Source organism: Aquarana catesbeiana, linkage group LG03 (assembly GCF_042186555.1).
Source record: "Aquarana catesbeiana isolate 2022-GZ linkage group LG03, ASM4218655v1, whole genome shotgun sequence".
NCBI lineage: Eukaryota > Metazoa > Chordata > Amphibia > Anura > Ranidae > Aquarana > Aquarana catesbeiana.
In genome coordinates, this window is record NC_133326.1 from 634,180,383 (window position 1) to 634,198,107 (window position 17,725).

At 42.6% G+C, this 17,725-nt stretch overlaps 1 protein-coding gene across 2 annotated transcripts in view; it reads right to left on the reverse strand.

Moving 5' to 3' along the window:
* Positions 1 to 17,725, reverse strand: part of LOC141133241 (adhesion G protein-coupled receptor E3-like) — a 131,823-nt gene that overhangs the window by 38,465 nt on the left and 75,633 nt on the right. For both annotated transcript variants that reach the window (XM_073622500.1, XM_073622499.1), the window contains 3 exons: positions 7,330 to 7,498; positions 5,540 to 5,653; positions 4,426 to 4,613 (listed from right to left, as the gene is read on the reverse strand). In XM_073622500.1, the coding sequence (XP_073478601.1) occupies positions 4,426 to 4,613; positions 5,540 to 5,653; positions 7,330 to 7,498 (471 nt within the window). The remainder of the gene's footprint in view (positions 1 to 4,425; positions 4,614 to 5,539; positions 5,654 to 7,329; positions 7,499 to 17,725) is intronic.

Consider the following 17,725-nt stretch of genomic DNA (forward strand, 5'->3'; position numbering starts at 1 on the left):
TCTGAGCCATCCAAATAGATCATCCGCATATAGAGAGATCCTCTCCAACAGCTCGCCATAGCAGATGCCTCCCACTGTCACCGTCTGCCGCACTGCCAGAGCGAGTGGCTCAATGGCTAGTGCGAACAGAAGTGGCAAAAGCGGGCAGCCCTGCCTGGTACCCCTCTGCAAATTAAACTGTCCGACACATCTTTATTGGTACTTATCCTTGCCTTGGAGTTGGTATAAAGCAACCTGACCCACGCAATAAATTGGACACTAAAACCCATACGATGCATAGTTTCCTAAAGAAATGACCAGCTTACAGTATCAAATGCTTTCATCACATCTAGTGATAGCACCAGTCCATTCCTCTTGTCAGTGGCAGCCCTGTGAATATGTAAATAAAGGCGACGAATGTTGTCATATGTACTCTTCCCAGGCATGAACCCTGTCTGGTCCCTGTGGACAAGATGGAGAATAACCTTTTGTAATCTTAGAGCTAAAACCTTCACTAGTATTTTAACATCACTATTTAGTAACGCGATCGGACGGTATGACTCACACAATAGTTTGTCTTTGTCAGGCTTGGGTAGCACTACAATAAGAGCTTCTGTCATGGAGGGAGGAAGTTCGCCCTCCTCCATTGCCTGATTGAAAAGGGGCAGTAATTTCTGCGCCAATTCATCAGCATATGTTTTGTACCATTCTGCTGGCAAACCGTCCAACCCAGGAGTTTTATTGGGGGGTAGAGAGCAAATAGCGTCAGTAATCTCATCAATTGTCAGAGGAGTGTCTAGGATGGAGACGTGGGAGTCCTCCAATACAGGAAACTGAAGGGAGTCAAGGAACCCCAGTGTTTTCACTTCGTCTGGGGAAGGGGGGGCTGCGTATAAGTTTTGGTAGAAGGCCTTAAACGTCTGATTTATGATCAATGGATCTGAGGTAACAGTGCCATCCGGCAATTGAATCTGTGGTATAGTCCTATCTATATATTCAGTGCGAGAGAGAAAAGCTAAAGTTTTACTATTTTTCCCACTATACTCATGTAGCCTGGCCGACAAGTATAACTGCTGAGTCCGCGTTGTGTCCACCCTATGGAGATCCAGGGCCCTGTGCGCCCCCACCAGCACTCCATGAGAGTCCGGGGTGGGGAGCGCAAAGTATTGGGCCCTAGCGGCATCCAGAGAGGACTCCAAGGCCAGAAGAGCAGCCCTGGAGGACCTCCTATGTTTAGCAATGTTAGAGATGTATGAGCCCCGTACAGACGCCTAGAAGGCATCCCATGTGGGGCCAAAAGAAGCTGATCCGGCGTTGTCCCCCCAATATAGGGACATGTCACGCTGGACCGGCTCCTCAAATTCGGTAGTGGATATCCAAAGGGGACTGAGCCTCCACAACCGAAAGGAGGGTCTGTGGCTAAGCAGTAATTCAACACACAGGGCGGAGTGGTCAGAAATCGTCTGAGATATGTAATACACTGTCTGGATATATGAGGTCAGGTCAGAAGTCCCGAGGGCATAGTCCAGCCTGGAAAGAGTACGGTAAGACCGGGACTAACAAGAGTATTCCCTGGCCAAAGGGTTTTGTTGTCGCCATAGGTCAATATATCCAAAGGAGGTACACCACTGACAAAACAGCCTAGATTCGTACTGGATGGGTTTCAGTCTATCCAAGATAGGGTCTATTACAGAGTTAAAATCCCCCACAATAAGGGTGGCTAATTTGGGCAAATCAGATAACCTTGTACACAGATCAGTAAAGAGTGCAGCCGTGACGGGGGGGAGCATACACTACCACCAAAAGTAATGGGGTGGCGTGTATTTTGCATTAAAGAAAAATGTATCGTCGCCCATTAGGGTCTAAAATCACTCTGTCACATGAAAAGGGGAGGCCCTTCCTTATGAGGATGGACACCCCCCTGGCATAATTAGAAAATGTGGAATGATATCCATGCATAACCCAGTGTTTCTTTAAGGCAAGCACATTTGACCCCATAAGGTGTGTCTCCTGCAGGCACAGTATATGAGGCTTATGTGTCTTGAGGAAGTCAAACATGGAAGCCCTTTTAAATTTTGAATTTAGACCCCGAATATTCCAGGAGACACACTTGACCAAAGACATATTAAATTAGTGAAAGTCAACAAATCAAAGGTGTTGTCACGGCTGCAATCCCTGAGGGAGGACAAGGCAGGACAAAAACCAAACACACACTTACACATCACAATCATCCATGCACACAACATACCCATGTTTATCAAAGACACAATGAGAACTGGCAGTAGAATGTATTTAACCCCTGCCTTACCCCATAAACCAGGAGCAGGCTTAGACCCCGAACTGTTAGTAAATACTAGAAACATGGCCAATACAGGCAAATCAGCGACCGAAACTTAAAGAAAGTCAGGTGTCAACCAAATATGCATATAAATAGCAGCACAGATCCCATATTGAGATCATGTCCTCTTGTGAGAACAGGTAATTTGAATCACCTGCCATAGGTAAAGGCCCTCCTGCCGGGAAGAAAGAAAAAAGGAAAAATAAACTTATTTCCAGGAGACTAGTCAGCTCAGGTGTCCGGGGTCCGGTCAGACATTCGACCCGGCTGATGCAGAGACACAAACCAAGAAAGAGCATTTGCTGGGGATTGGAAAAAGTGCACCTGGCCTTGGTGCACAACTCTCAACGTGGCAAGAAACAGCATAGAGCAGTGGTTCTCAACTCCAGTCCTCAGGACCCACCAACAGGCCAGGTTTGCAAGATAGCTGAAATACATGACAGGTGATATCACTTGCTGCTCAGTGATTGCAGTATTCTAGTCTGCAACTCCCCAAGGTCATACTTAAAATCTGGCCTGTTGGTGGGTCCCGAGGACTGGAGTTGAGAACCACTGGCATAGAGCATTGGATGGTCTTGTCCCTCAACTTCAGCTTAACGTGTTGGTACTTGGCTCTTGAGGCGTGGACCGCCGGAGAGTAATCAGGAAACAGAGACACAGATGCATTGTTGATCTTTAGGCTCCCCCTTATGCGGGCAGCATGCAGAATAGAGTCCCTGTCATGGTAATTGAGAAGACGGATTATCATGGTGCGGGGGGGTTGCCTGCAGGAAGTGGCCTGCCAGGCACTCTATGTGCACGCTCCAGCACAAAACAGGGGGATAGACAGTCTTTACCGAATTCCTGAGTAAACCAGCTTTCCAGGAAAGAGACCGGGTCGGAACCTTCAACCCACTCGGGAAGGCCCACCAGACGCAGGTTATTTCTGCACAGACAGTTCTCCAAATCGTCTACCTTGTCTTCCAGGGAAAGGATTTTAGTGCCATGCGTTTTTTGGGTAGCTTGGACTGGGCCGACAGCATCTTCCAAGTCGCTAATACGGCTCTCAGAGACCCGGTCCCTCATTTTATGCATGTCCTGGCGCATAATTGTTATGTCCAGTTTAAGTTCCTCCACTTTCCCCATAATATCTGAATGGTTTACCTTAATTAGTTTAAGAACATCCAGCAGGGTAGGTTGTGGTTCCGGTCCGTCCTCTAGGCCATCATCGCTGTAGGGAGGGATGACCGATAGTGCCGGGGGTGCCGAGGTCCCGAGAGAAGGTGGCAGTAAGGGATCAGGCTCCTCATCAAAAAGATCCGGCGTGGATGCCAGGGACGAGTGTGGGATGGTGGAGCGGCGGCCATCTTGACCGGAGCGTGTGGTAATACTCATCCTAGCTGGGGGCTGTTTCTTTCCTTTTCCCATGCACCAGAATCCCCCAGAAATGTTGCAGAATCTTCCCCAAGCATAGAGGAGAGATTTCAGCCAAGTTTGTGTGGCAGGTGAAGAGGATTACACAGGATTGTGCAGAGGGATCACAGAGCTGCTAAGAAAGACATCCGATCACATGCTACATTAGGCCACGCCTTACGCTTTGTGAACAGTTGAGTTTGAAATTGATATCCCTTTGAACTGGCCGATGTACCCCCAATAACAGTTCAAAAGGGTAGCTTTCTTCTGTATGATTTTGTATAAGCCATCTGCCCCCCTGGAAGCCAGATGCTAATAACTCAGAACCAGGCTGTAATGTTTAGAATGTTTGCCTCAATTTCCATAAAATATTTTAGCCCACTGCTGGCTCGTGTACCTAGTGAAATCAGAAAACCAGGGTAATTAAATCTGGTAAGCATTTTATCATCCTCTCAAAGTGGTCCTGGTTGTTTCTGCCACAAAAACAAACTTATGACACCACCAAATATTTTGACACTAAAACGCCATAAGAAAAATAATTAATACAAAAACAAAAAAACAAAAAAAAACCCTCCAAATGGTTCTATTGTATTCTATCTACAGTGATATATGCAGATATGCTTGTAGACCTAGTTGGTGGTGCTCCAATAGGTGAGAGGATACTTGATATAGAACAAATTAATAAATTATCAGTTTGATGCTTTTTTTGTACTGACCTTTAGTTGTTTCAGGTAGAAGACCACCGGGGGTTCCAGGTATGCTATATTGGGACTAGTGATGGCTCCACTTATAATGGGGGAATTGATCTCCTCCATATCTTTATTGTCACTTTCTCCTATAGCCCCAAGAAGGCTGGCGTTCAACTTAGATTCCAATCCTTTATAGGAAATGAAAATTGCTCCGTCTAGGAAGAAATATGTAAATGTGATAAAGATGGAATATTTAGCCTGTTCCCTTTAACACAGATGTGTATCTTTTTATACAGTATTACCATCACACAAGGGCCCTTGTTGAACAATGTGAAAAAGATGTAGTAAACCGCGCATCCTATTCCTTTAACAAAGCATATATAAATAAAGTGCAAATTGAGTGCAATGATAACACACGACCACTAGATGTCCCTAGCAAATTAACAAACATACAGTGAATGTGCAAATTGGCAATATAGACCTCACCATAGCACACCACCAGCTATCTTATCTCCAGCATGTATAAATTGTATGAATTAAACTTTTAGTACAGTGTCCAGAAAGTCAATATATTGTGAGTACAGCAATGTCCAAACAACTTCCATCACATCATTTCCAATGGTGCATATGGTTCAATTGATCCAACAATAGATGACTAGAGATCTTCCTCCACCAACACCGGCCTACTCACCAGATCTATATGACTCCCATTACAGGAGTCACATACAGCAAAATGGCCTCAATTGAGTCCCGATGCTAAGTAAAAAAAGAAAGTGGAAGCAGGGTCGCCGATTTGCGCTCCACTGTGGTCGGAAGTGACATATCCAGGGTGTGGTCTAGAGATTTGGAATCTCCCCCTACTATGTTTTAAATAGTTTAAATGTTTTTAGGTTTTCTGGTTTTAAATGTTTAAAAAATGGATGTGGATTTTTGTACTGTTGTGGGAGATGTGTTAAAATGTATTTTTGTATTTTTTTAATAACAATCTATAATATGTAATTTAATATAGAAGTATGATGCTGGTTTTGTTTAGAAGGGTTTCTTTTGAGCTGTGCAGTAAAAGGTAATTTCTGTACAACAATAATGGACTCCTACCGCTTGCATTTTGCTCTTTGCATCATTACATAAAATCGGAACTCACCCCTATCTCCGCTAACATGTGTACAAGGGACCTGCATGGTGTTCTCCAGCACAGTTAAGGTTATGGAAGTTTCTCCTCCACTACATATGTCTATGGCAGCCTTCATGTGAACCTCTGGAAGAAAGACAAATAATCACGGAGAGACCATAAAATCACAATAATGTAAATCTAGCCTTATACATAATCTGATGTCTGATTATTAAAAAATGATTTGCTCATCAAATAAGGAAAATATGCTTTTACAACTGACTGTGTCCTCTCTGAGGGATTTCCCCTTGCTTCCAGTTCTGTCTTACACCCATAAAAACAGACAGGAAGTAAAGAAATAATTTCTCAGTTCCCCTTCTGTCTAAAACATGCCAAGTAGACAAGAAATGTGGGTAAATCTCCAAAAAGGGGACAAAGACAGAAATAAAAAGTTGACAGCATTTGTAACCTTTAATACTTTATAAAAACCATGAAAAGATTTGGCTAGAAACTAACTGACTGAAACTAATCTATACCTAAAGCATATCTAAAGCTACATTTTGACCGAAGGTATGCTTTGACTTCTCCATGAAAAAGGAAATCCTTATATACAGTTATTATTGGTACAGTGAGATAGGTAAGAGGAGAAACAGCAGAGTCACAGATGCCAAGGGAGGGGAGTTGTGGGTGGTCAACTATATCAAAAGCAACAGAGAAGTCTGAGAGTTATGCCGCGTACACACGAGCGGAATTTTCAACAGAAAGAGGCCGATGGGAGCTTTTCATGGTATATTCCAACCATGTGTATGCCCCATCGGACTTCTTCTGTTGAAAATTCAGACAGACTTAGATAGAGAACATGTTCTATATTTTCCCGATGGAATAAATTACTGTCGGAAAAAACGCTCGTCTGTATGCTGTTCCAACGCACTAAAAACGACGCATGCTCTGAAGCAAGTACGAGACGGAAGCTATCGGCTACTGGATATTGAACTTTTGTTTTCTAGTCCCATCGTACGTGTTGTACGTCACCGTGTTCTGGATGGTTGGAATTTGGTGTGACCGTGCATATGCAAGACAGCTTGAGCGGGATTCTGTGGGAACTCCATTGTAAAAACCTACAGAGTTTATTCCGACGGCAAAACCGGTCGTGTGTACAGGGCATAAGAGTACATAGTGGTGGACATTGATTTTTGCAGTTAGTAAGTCATGATTTGTGAGTTTAGGTTTTAGGAGCAATTCTTTGGAGTATTGTGGGCAAAATTCAAATGGGTTCTAAGACTTTGGAGGTAAACGGGGAAAGGAGATGGGTCTTAGGTTGTTAAAATTGGTGGGTCCAGTGAGGGCTTTTTAAGTATGGGAATGACTATTGCATGTTTTAGAGGGTTGGGAATGATGCCATTAGAGAGGGAGAAATTGAAGATGTGAGCTAGAGAGTGTATTCTAGTGCAAGAGGGTGATCATAGTAGTTGTGAGGGAACAGGGTCCAGGGGGCAGGTGGTTAGGTGTGCATTAGAAAAAAAAATACCTATGATAATAGGGTTAAAAGAAGGAAGTATTGAATGTGGATGGAAGAACACTGTAAGTAATAATTTTCAATGCTTGACTTTTGCGTGCTTTACCTGCATTTTTTTAGGTTGGTGACAGGCTTTCAGTGATTGCCCATAGTTATGTATGTGCAATGCCAAATGATAAACGGTGTTAGAAGCTGTATGATGTAAAAGTCTTGAGTGTATGATATTGTAAAGCATATTTGCTGTCTATACAGTGACATCAGCAACCAGTTTAATAGACCTTTGAAGCCATTGTGTCAATCCACTTACCCAGCTCGGGCGTACTGATGTTTTGATTCTTAGGGTGTTTTGAGAATGTTACCAACAGTGAGGTCTCCACAGTCTCCACTATGGAGGAGACAGCTGAACGTAGCTCAGAAGCAGTCATATTGTTCAAGATCGTGTGGTTAAGAATTTCTGTGAACTCTTTAGCAACTTGCTATGAAAATAAAACGTGAAAGGCAATGAAAGACATACAGGAACAGAAGTCTACAGAAATCTACATCTACATCTAAAGAGAGTATTTGCCCAACCAGGCCATTTATAATCAGAAAAGAGGACTTTCTTAAATTTGTGGGCACTTCCACAACCCAGGCTGTGCCTGTTCAGGAAAATGAAAATTGTCCGGGCTAGACTTTCTTTGCCAATCAAAACTATTTGTCCTGACACAGGTAATGTTTGCACAAAGATCTTTGGCAGATGGGGGGTCACACATGCTTGGTCAGCCACTGTCTAATGTTTGCAGACAGCTGTAGACTCAATATAATAGAATAAACAAATAAGGTCAGTATATTCTTAAGCAGCCCATAGATTATTATTTTTTTGGTTGAACGAAAACAAAATGACCCAATTCCCCCATCCACACATTCACGGTGGATAGGGAAATCCTCCCACTGTGCCTTTGTATTCTGACTTCCCCACCATCAGAATACACTGATCAGCATTGCCGGATATAGCCGGCAGCACTGATTGAACAGCAAAAATATGACAGGACGGTTGTGCAGAAGTAGATCAACTTCTGTACAACCACCGCGTGCATACATGGATTGAAATTAGGCCAGTCCCTGTCAAACTGGATGAATTTGGTTCCATGTATGGCCGGTTTATGCAATTTAAACATCTTTCTACTAGAAGATTAGTAAAAAATACTAGAAATTATCTGGATATTAGGACAGCTGATAAGTTCCAGGGAGAGTCTCATTAGATTCACATTATCATTGCATAAGACAAACCCGACACATATTCAGAGAGGACTAGGTCCGCCTAGTAAGGATAAAAAGGGAACAATCAGCTTTCAGATGCCCCTAAAGTTTGAAAACAAACTCTGGCATTAGAAGAGTGAGAAAGTCTCTTTCAGTGCTGTAAATGCCTAATGTAATGAGGTATGACCACATCTGCATACTAAAATCACAAATTTGATGTCTGTAGAAATGAGAATAACCTGTGAGAGAATAGGGGCTTCTGTTGATGGGCAAATGTAGAATGCAGAACTCCTTTTCAGGTGCATTCAGCTTTCATTTGAGATTAGTTTGAAAGTTCCATCTGAGCTCCTTTATAAGAGATTCTGACCAGTATTTCACCGCCTTCTGACTTGCAATTAATTCCCTTTTTGAGCTTCATCAAGCTGGTTTTTTCATTTTGTTTGACCCCAATAGGGAAACATTTCGTTCCAGCAAAAACAAAAGCCTGTGGACGCACACCCCAAAACCACTGAACTATGTAGCTCAGCACACTGCGCACTTGTGGGATTTCAGCGAGGAACAGCACTCGCTCCTGTAATGCTTGGAGAGAGAGCTTAACTCACAGAGCATCCCAGGTTTTGGGCGGGACGGAGCTAGTCTCTTACACAGCCAATACAGGAAGTAGTTTTTTTCATTCAACCAGCAGGCTGACCGCAAAGTGTATTTTATTGAAAAGGTAAACTTAGCTTTTAAAGGGGTTGTATCGGTTTGTTTGTTTTTTTAAAAATAACAAACATGTCATACTTACCTCCACTGTGCAGTTAGTTTTGCACAGAGTGGCACCAATACACCTGTTCTGGGGTCCCTTGGCGGCTGTCTCGGCTCCTCCCCGCAAGAGCTAACCCCCCTCTGGGAAGCGCTCTCCCAAGGGGGTTAGCTTGCGGACGCGTTCCCGTGTGATACTCGGCACGCTGCGTCATTGATTTGATTGACAGCAGCGGGAGCCAATGGCTGCGCTGCTATCAATAATCCAATGAAGAGCCCACAGGAGCTGGGGGAAAGCAACACGGGATCTCGCCCACGGAGATTTGGGGCTCAGGTAAGTAAAACGGGGGCTCAGGGGGCCGGAGAGTGCAAGGTGTTTTTTCACCTTAATGCACAAAAAACATGAAGCTTTACAACCCCTTTAATGTTGTCAGGCAATGTGGGAAAGTTCTGGATGATCCAGCAGTTAGGATCAGTTCCAAGAGTACAGATTACTATAACAAACAATTCACCAGTGTGTGTGTCTAAATATTATATCTCATATACCATGGTCATTTTTAAACTCTACTGTTGTTTGAAAACAATGTGATTCCATTAAGCCTTACCATACCTATTAATTAAAGTGTATCTCTAGGCAAGATTGGTAATCTGTTCTTTGCAAGCTTCTCATAAGACATGCACATATACATTTATGCTTATTTTTCACAATGTTGGAATACAATGGAAACAAGGTTATTTAACCAGTTCCGGACCAGCCGCCGCAGTTATACTGCAGCAGTTTGGCTCGGCTGGGCGAAGCGCGTAGCTGTATGTCTAGCCCCTAGGCGGTCGCAACGAGCTGATTTGCTTCAGAACCGATCAGTCCCCAGGCCCAGGCCAATGATTTCTAGCCTGGACCTGGTGATCGGGTCTGGAGAATGAAATCCTCCCCTGCATGTGTAAGTGTAAACAAAGGCAGGGGAAGTGATGTCATCTCCCCTCGTAGAACTCTTTTCCGTTCCAGAGAGAGGAGAGAAGACATCTCACAGTAAGTTGCACCAACACTACACTGACACAGTACACATAGGCACACTTGTCACCCCCAATCGCCCCCCCGTTAACCCCTTCACTCCCTGTCACTGTGTTCATATTTTTTTTTTGATCACTGTACTGGTGTCATTTGTGACAATAATCAGCATTAGGGTACTTAATGGTAGGTCCAGATAGGTCTAGGGACCCCCCTAAACCCCCCTAATAAAGGTTTAACCCCATAATCACCCCCTCTCACCAGTGATAACTGTATTAGTGTCATGGGTGACGCTGGTTAGCTGGTAATTTTCTTTGTAGCATCTGGGCACCCGCCGTATATTACCTAAACAAAGGTTTAACCCCCTGATCACCCGGCGGGTAATATCAGTTTTTAGTGTCAGTCAGGGTCTGCGTCGCCCCAGGCAGCATCAGATTAGTGCCAGTAGTGCTAACACCCACGCACACACCATACACCTCCCTTAGTAGTATAGTATCTGAACGGATCAATACCTGATTTGATCAGATCTATACATCAGATCTATACTAGCGTCCACAGTAGTTTAGGGTTCCCAAAAACGCAGCATTAGCGGGATCAGCCCAAATAACTGCTAGCACCTGCTTTTAGCCCCTCTGCCCAGCCCAGCCCACCCAAGTGCAGTATCAATGTCACTTACAAAACACAAAACACATAACTGCAGCATTTGCAGAGTCAGGCCTGATCCCTGCGAACGCTAACAGTTTTTTTGGTAGTGTTTGAAGCAGTCACTGACAGGTGCTTTTTTTTCCTGTGAGTCTCACTAGTGTACCAGTAAATTTAGAGGTCAAAATGTCCAATTGAAGGTACACTAGTGAAAAGGCTTACAAGTTTCTGAGCCTGACAGATGAGAGTGAAGAGGAAGTCACCCATCTGTCCGATTCTGGCCGACACTATGAACTAGTAGACAGCAGTGGCACCCTGGCAGATAGCTCTGACGACGGAGTAGTGGTCGCTGTCAAGGTCAGGCGTACCCGACCCCGTTCTTCTGCTGTTGTTGAGGTGAAAGAACCACAAGGCTCTCGTATGAAGCAGAGAGCCAGTACTAGCGCCAGAGCCAGTACTCATCCTTCTGGTGAACTGTCAAGCACCAGCGGCCTAGTAGAAGTGCAGTTCAAGTTGGTGAGGTGGCTAGCACAACTAGTGTCCCGAAGCCACCTAGAAGAAGACAAACACAGGCCCATCAAGCCCATAGTGCCTTTCCTGCTGCATTTGCCAATCTGAATTGGGAGCCCACCACTTCTGCAGCACCCGTACTTCCCACATTCACTGGCCAACCCAGAATTCAGGTGGAAACAGTTGATTTTACGTCACTTGATTCTTATTCGCTGTTTTTCACGGAAGATCTCTATAGATCTATTGTGGACCAAAGCAATTTGTATGCTGGTCAATTCATTGCCACTTGAAAATGGGTTTCGGTTTTACGGTTTCCAAATTTAAGACCTTCCTGGGCCTATCCCTCCTCATGGGCATAGTTAAAAAAGTGAGTTGCGATCATATTGGCCCACTGATCCAATTCACCATATGCCCATGTTCTCTGCCTCCATGGCCAGGATATGATATAAGCAGACCTTGCGGTTCATGCATTTCGATGACAATGAAATCCGCATTTACTGCAGACTCTGTCGCCCTTGGGGTGACCCCGGAATACAATCAACTCCACAAAATTTGTCCCCTCATAAACCACTTCAGCCAGCAGTTTGCAGCCTTTTTTACTCCCAATCAAGTTGCCTGTGTTGATGAGTCCCTGATTAAGTTTTCTGGCTACTTGTCTATCAAATAGTATCTTCCCGGCAAGCGTGCCATATATGGGGTCAAGGACAACAGGGGGTCAAGGACAACAGGCTATACATATAGTTTTATGGTTTACGGAAGAAATAGTCAAGTGGAGCCGGAGAACTGCCCAGACTACATAGGGAGCGCTGGTAAGATAGTGTGGGACTTGGTGTCATCCTTATTCGGAAAGGAGTACCACTAGTATGTGGACAATTATTACACAAGCGTGCCACTTTTTAGTCACCTTTTCAATTGTGGAATTGGCGCATGTGGCACTGTGCGATCTAATCACCGTGGCTTCCTCAACGGCTTGTAGAGTCCCGACTTAGACGGGGGGAGAGAGCCTGCTTGAAATGTAATAATTTGTTAGCAGTGAAGTGGAGGGATTCACATAATGTTTTCGTTCTGTCCTCCCTTCACGCAGATACAACAGTCCAAATTCCTACTGCAACTGGTGTTATGGAGAAACCCCTCTGTGTCCACGAATACAACCTCAACATGTGAGCGGTGGACCTCAACAACCAGTTGTTGGTGCCGTACCTAATTGTCCGTAAGGCCAGACGCTGGTATAAAAAAGTGTCTGTATATTTATTCCAACCGGCTCTGCTGAATGCTTATGTGCTATACAAAGCTTCAGGACAGACTGGATCCTTCCTAAAATTCCAGGAAGAGATCGTCACAGCCCTTCTGTTTCCAGACAGTGCTATGCCTCACCTTCCCAACGCAAATGCAGTGAGACGGCTGCATGAGAGGCATTTTCCGTATGTCCTCCCTGGTCCCCTGCCAAAAGAACACCCCAAAGAAGATGTTGTGTCTGCAGTAAATGCGGATTTAGGCGTGACACCCGCTTTTATTGTCCCTCCTGTCCTGACTAACCTGGTCTCTGCATCGGTGACTGGAGTATTAGCGTAGGATACAGCACTACACAGTCCTAGGGCACACTTACACAGGGTCTCAAAAGATGAGATGGCCATCACAGAGACCCTAAGCTGGAACGTTTACATTTTACAGTTTATATAAAAGTGCAAAAACAAAACACAAAAACACAAAAAAATAAAAAAGCCAAAAATAGTTGTGGTTTTATTTTTCTTCTCTCTCTATTGTTCTTTCTCTTATGTTCGCTCTATTGTTCACTCTCTATTGTTCTATATCTATTGTTCCCTCTCTGTTGTTCCTGTAATGTTTTATTTTTACTATGTTTTATTGTATTTGCCTTGCAGATATGGTATGTCTTACTGTTATACTGTACTGTAATGTTACTTTGTTTTATTGTTAACCATCTTTTGCTTAGCAGGTACGCCATTCAGCTGCAGCATGGGTTTATTTATTCTGACAGCAACAGCGTTTGCTCCCACGATACGTAAAGCCATGACTCCAGCACTGTAGGAGGTTATTTCAACACCACAGTTTAAAAAAAAAGTGCATATATATGCCGAAGCATGGGGGCATGGGTGGAGGAGCGATTTGCTCCTAACATTAGGGGCGGATTGCCCCCCTGCTTCAGGGTATATTTTTTAGGCACAGATTGAGTTAAAAAATGTTTTATTTTTACTATGTTTTATTGCATTTGCTTTGCAGGTATAGTAAGTCTTACTGTTATACTTTAATGTTTCTTTGTTTTATTGTTAACCATCATTTGCTTAGCAGGTACGCCATTCAGCTGCAGCACTGATTTATTTATCTTGACAGCAACAGCGTTTGCTCTCATGATACGTAAATTAGCAACTCCAGTGCTGTAGGAGGTGATTTCACCACCACAGTTAAAAAAAAATGGTGCATGTATGCCCATAATAAGAAATGGGTGGATGAAGGGCGGTACTCTAATGGTGGGCATACCCACTGATCAATCTCTTTTTTTTTTCATTCAGCCCACATGCTGCATGAAAAAAAGAACATTACAATATTTGCCCAACAAGGGCAAGCAATGTACTGGTATGTTGCTGGACTTTGAGTGGTTATACCAGAATGATGCCTGCAGGTTTAGGTATCATCTTGGTATCATTCTTTTCAGCCAGCGATCAGTTTCACATAAAAGCAATCCTAGCGGCTTATTAGCCTCTAGACTGCTTTTACAAGCAGTGGGAGGGAACAGGAGGGAACACCCCCCCCACCGTCTTCCATGGTTTTCTCGGGCTCTCCTGTCTCAACAGGGAACCCGGGAATGCAGCCAGTGGTTCTGCCATAGAGCTGATCGGAGACCAGAATGGCTCCAATCATCTCTATGGCCTAAGGAACCAGAAGCTACGAGCATTTCATGACTTCATGGTTTCGCCGGATATAAACAGCACCATTGGGAAATTGGGAAAGCATTTTATCACACCGATCTTGGTGTGGTCAGATGCTTTGAGGACAGAGGAGAGATCTAGGGTCTAATAGACCCCATTTTTTTCAAAAAAGAGTACCTGTCACTACCTATTGCTATCATAGGGGATATTTACATTACTTTAAAAAATGAAAGGAGCAGTTTAAAAATAAAATAAAAAAGCAAAATTAAATAAAAAAAAAAAAAAAAGCACCCCTGCAACCCCGTGCTCACACGCAAAGGCGAAAGCAAGTATCGGTCTGGTGTCATATGTAAACAGCAATTGCACCATGCATGTGAGGTATCACTGCAAGGGTCAGATTGAGGGCAGTAATTTTAGCAGTAGACCTAAAAAACTGTTTGTTTTTTTTAAATTGTGTTTGAAAAATATTGTGTGAAAAAAAATTGCAACACCCACCATTTTAATCTGTAGGGCCTTTGCTTTAAACAAATATATAATGTTTGGGGGTTTGAAGTAATTTTCTAGCAAAAAAAAATATTTTTTCATGTAAACAAAAAGTGTCAGAAAGGGCTTTGTCTTCAAGTGGTTAGAAGAGTGGGTGATGTGTTATAAGCTTCTACGTTTGTGCATAAAATGCCAGTACAGTTCAAACCCCCCCCCCAAAAAAAAAAATTTCCCTTTTTGGAAATTAGACACCCCAAGCTATTTGCTGGTAGGCATGTTGAGTCCATGGAATATTTTATATTTTTCAAACATGCTATGGACATATGTGGAATTTCACCCCAAAATACATTCTGCTGCTTCTCCTGAATAAGGGGATACCACATGTGTGAGACTTTTTGGGAGCCTAGCCGTGTACAGGACCCCAAAAACCAATCACAGCCATCAGGCTTTCTAAGGATGTAAAATAGTGATTTCACTTCCTCACTACCTATCACAGTTACCAAGGCCCTGAAATGTCAAGATAGCACAAAACCCCCACATCTGCAAAATACTCAACATGCCTCTCAGCAAATAGCTTGGGGTGTCTACTTTCCAAAATGGGGTCATTTGGGGGGGGGGGTGCAATCTCATGGCCTCCGAAACTATGATAGGTAGTGAGGAGTGAAATAAAAAATGTACACCCTTAGAAAGCCTGAAGGTGGTGATTGGTTTTCGGGGTCCTGTACGCGGTTGACTGCCAAAACGTCTAACATGTGTGGTATCCTCATACTCAGGAGAAGCAGCAGGATGTATTTTGGGATGTAATTCCACATATAACCATGCCATGTTTGAACAATATATCATTTAGTGACAACTTTGTGTAACCAAAAAAAATTTTAATTTTCCTGAAACTTGTGGCAAAATATAAAATATTCCATGGACTCAACATGCCTCTCAGCAAATAGCTTGAAGTGTCTTCTTTCCAAAATGGGGTAATTTGGGAGGGTTTTGTGTTATCTTGACATTTCATGGCCTCCAAAACTGTGATAGGTAGTGAGAAAGTGAAATCACCATTTTACGCCCTTAGAAAGCCTGCAGGCGATGATTGTTTTTGGGGTCCTGTACATGGCTAGGCTCACAAAAAGTCTCACACATGTGGTATCCCCATACACAGGAGAAGCAGCAGAATGTATTTTGGGGTGTAATTCCACATATAACCATGGCATGTGTGAGCAATATATAATTTACTGACAACTTTGTGTAATTTTTTTTTGTCATTTTTAAATCACTTGTGACAAAAAATAAAATATTTAATGGGCTCAACATGCCTCTCAGCAATTTCCTTGGGGTATCTACTTTCCAAAATGGGATCATTTGGGGGGGGGGGTTGTACTGCCTGCCTTTTTCGCACCTCAAGAAACGAGATAAGCAGTCATTAACTAAAAGCTGCATAAATTCCAGAAAATGTACCCTCGTTTGTAGATGCTATAACTTTTGTGCAAACCAATAAATATACGCTTATTGACATTTTTTTACCAAATACATTTTGGCCTAAATGTATGGCTAAAATTTAGTTTATTGGATTTTGTTTATAACAAAATGTAGAAAATATCATTTTCTTTCAAAATTTTCAGTATTTTTCCATTTATATTGCAAAAAATAAAAATCGCAGAGGCAATCAAAACCATCAAAAGAAAGCTCTATTTGTGGGAAAAAAAGGACGCAAATTTTTTTTGGGTACAACATTGCATGACCGCGCAATTACCAGTTAAAGCAGTGCAGTGCCAAATTGTAAAAAGTGCCCTGGTCATTGAGCAGCCAAATCTTCCAGGGCTGAAGTGGTTAAAAGCAGACTGCAGAACCTGCAAAGCTAGAATGCAAAAACAAACTAAACTACAAAAGGCCAAAAGTGTGAAGGAAGAAATTGATTTTTCTTCCAATCTTCGCAGGCATGGTGTGTTGATTCAGGATCTATGAGTCACATGACAAATGACAGAAATGTCTTTATTCACCTTGAACAGAGTAAAACAGAAAAAAATCAGTACAGCTAAAAGGCAAATAATGGAATCAGAAGGAACAGGAGACGGTTTTCTTTATTGTCTTATTTCCTAAAGTATCAACAGAAAGATACCTGTGAAAAATGTCCTCTATTTCCCTGCTCTTGAAACTAATCTTTTGTCAGTGAGGAGGCCCATAAAACAAGGTAATGTAGTGACCTTCTAAGATGACAGTGATGCCATCACAAAAGGGTATGCCTTACTTGTAAAGGCTAAAAATACAGATGAACTGTATCAGCTGAACTGCAATTAGGTGGTTAACACTGCCAAGATGGAAAAACATTCAAACTGCATTCACACATGGCAAAGACAACTTGGGCACATAAGTCCTGATATAATAAAGAAATTAAGTGAGAATGACTATGCAAGTGGAATAACAATTAGTCCATGTAATCACACAGTGAAATGCACCAGCTGTATAAAAGGAAGAATGACAAGAAAAACCTTTTTAAAGCAGAGTAACAGCAGAGGTAAAAATCCTCTGGAATTCATTCAAATCTTTGTGGCCCAATGGAAAAATCAACTTCAGGAAAGAAGAGGTATTTTCTCACTTTTATAGATGATTACTCCAGATATACTAAACTATCTGTTACAAAAGTGAAGTACCAGAGAGACTTGAACAGTATTTTATCTCAAGTAAGCAACTAATTTGGCAAAATGTAGAGTGTATTACGCACAGACAATGGAGCTGAATATACAGGCGATAACACACAGGCAATTCTCAGAAAGCATGGCATAATATTTCAAACTACTGTACCATACAACCTAGAACAAAATGGGGTTGCGGAAAGAATGAACCGTATTCTATGTGAGAGTGGAAGAACCATGCTGTTTGATGTAGATATACCAACCACATATTGGGGGAGGCAATTATATCTGCATGCTATTTACAAAATCAAGAAAACTTCATATGAACTGTGGAATGGAAAAGCCCCTGAATTTGAACCATCTAAAAAATTTTGGAAGCAAAGCCTATGTGCACATCCCAAAAAAAAAACATATAAAATAGCATGCTTGCACAAAGGAAGTTGTACTTGTGAAGTTCAGTGAATCTCAAAAGGGATACAGAATTCTACACCAAGACATAAACAAAGTAACCATCAGTAGAAGTGTTGATGAAACTTCAATGTGTTCAAAATTTCATGAACTAATACAAAC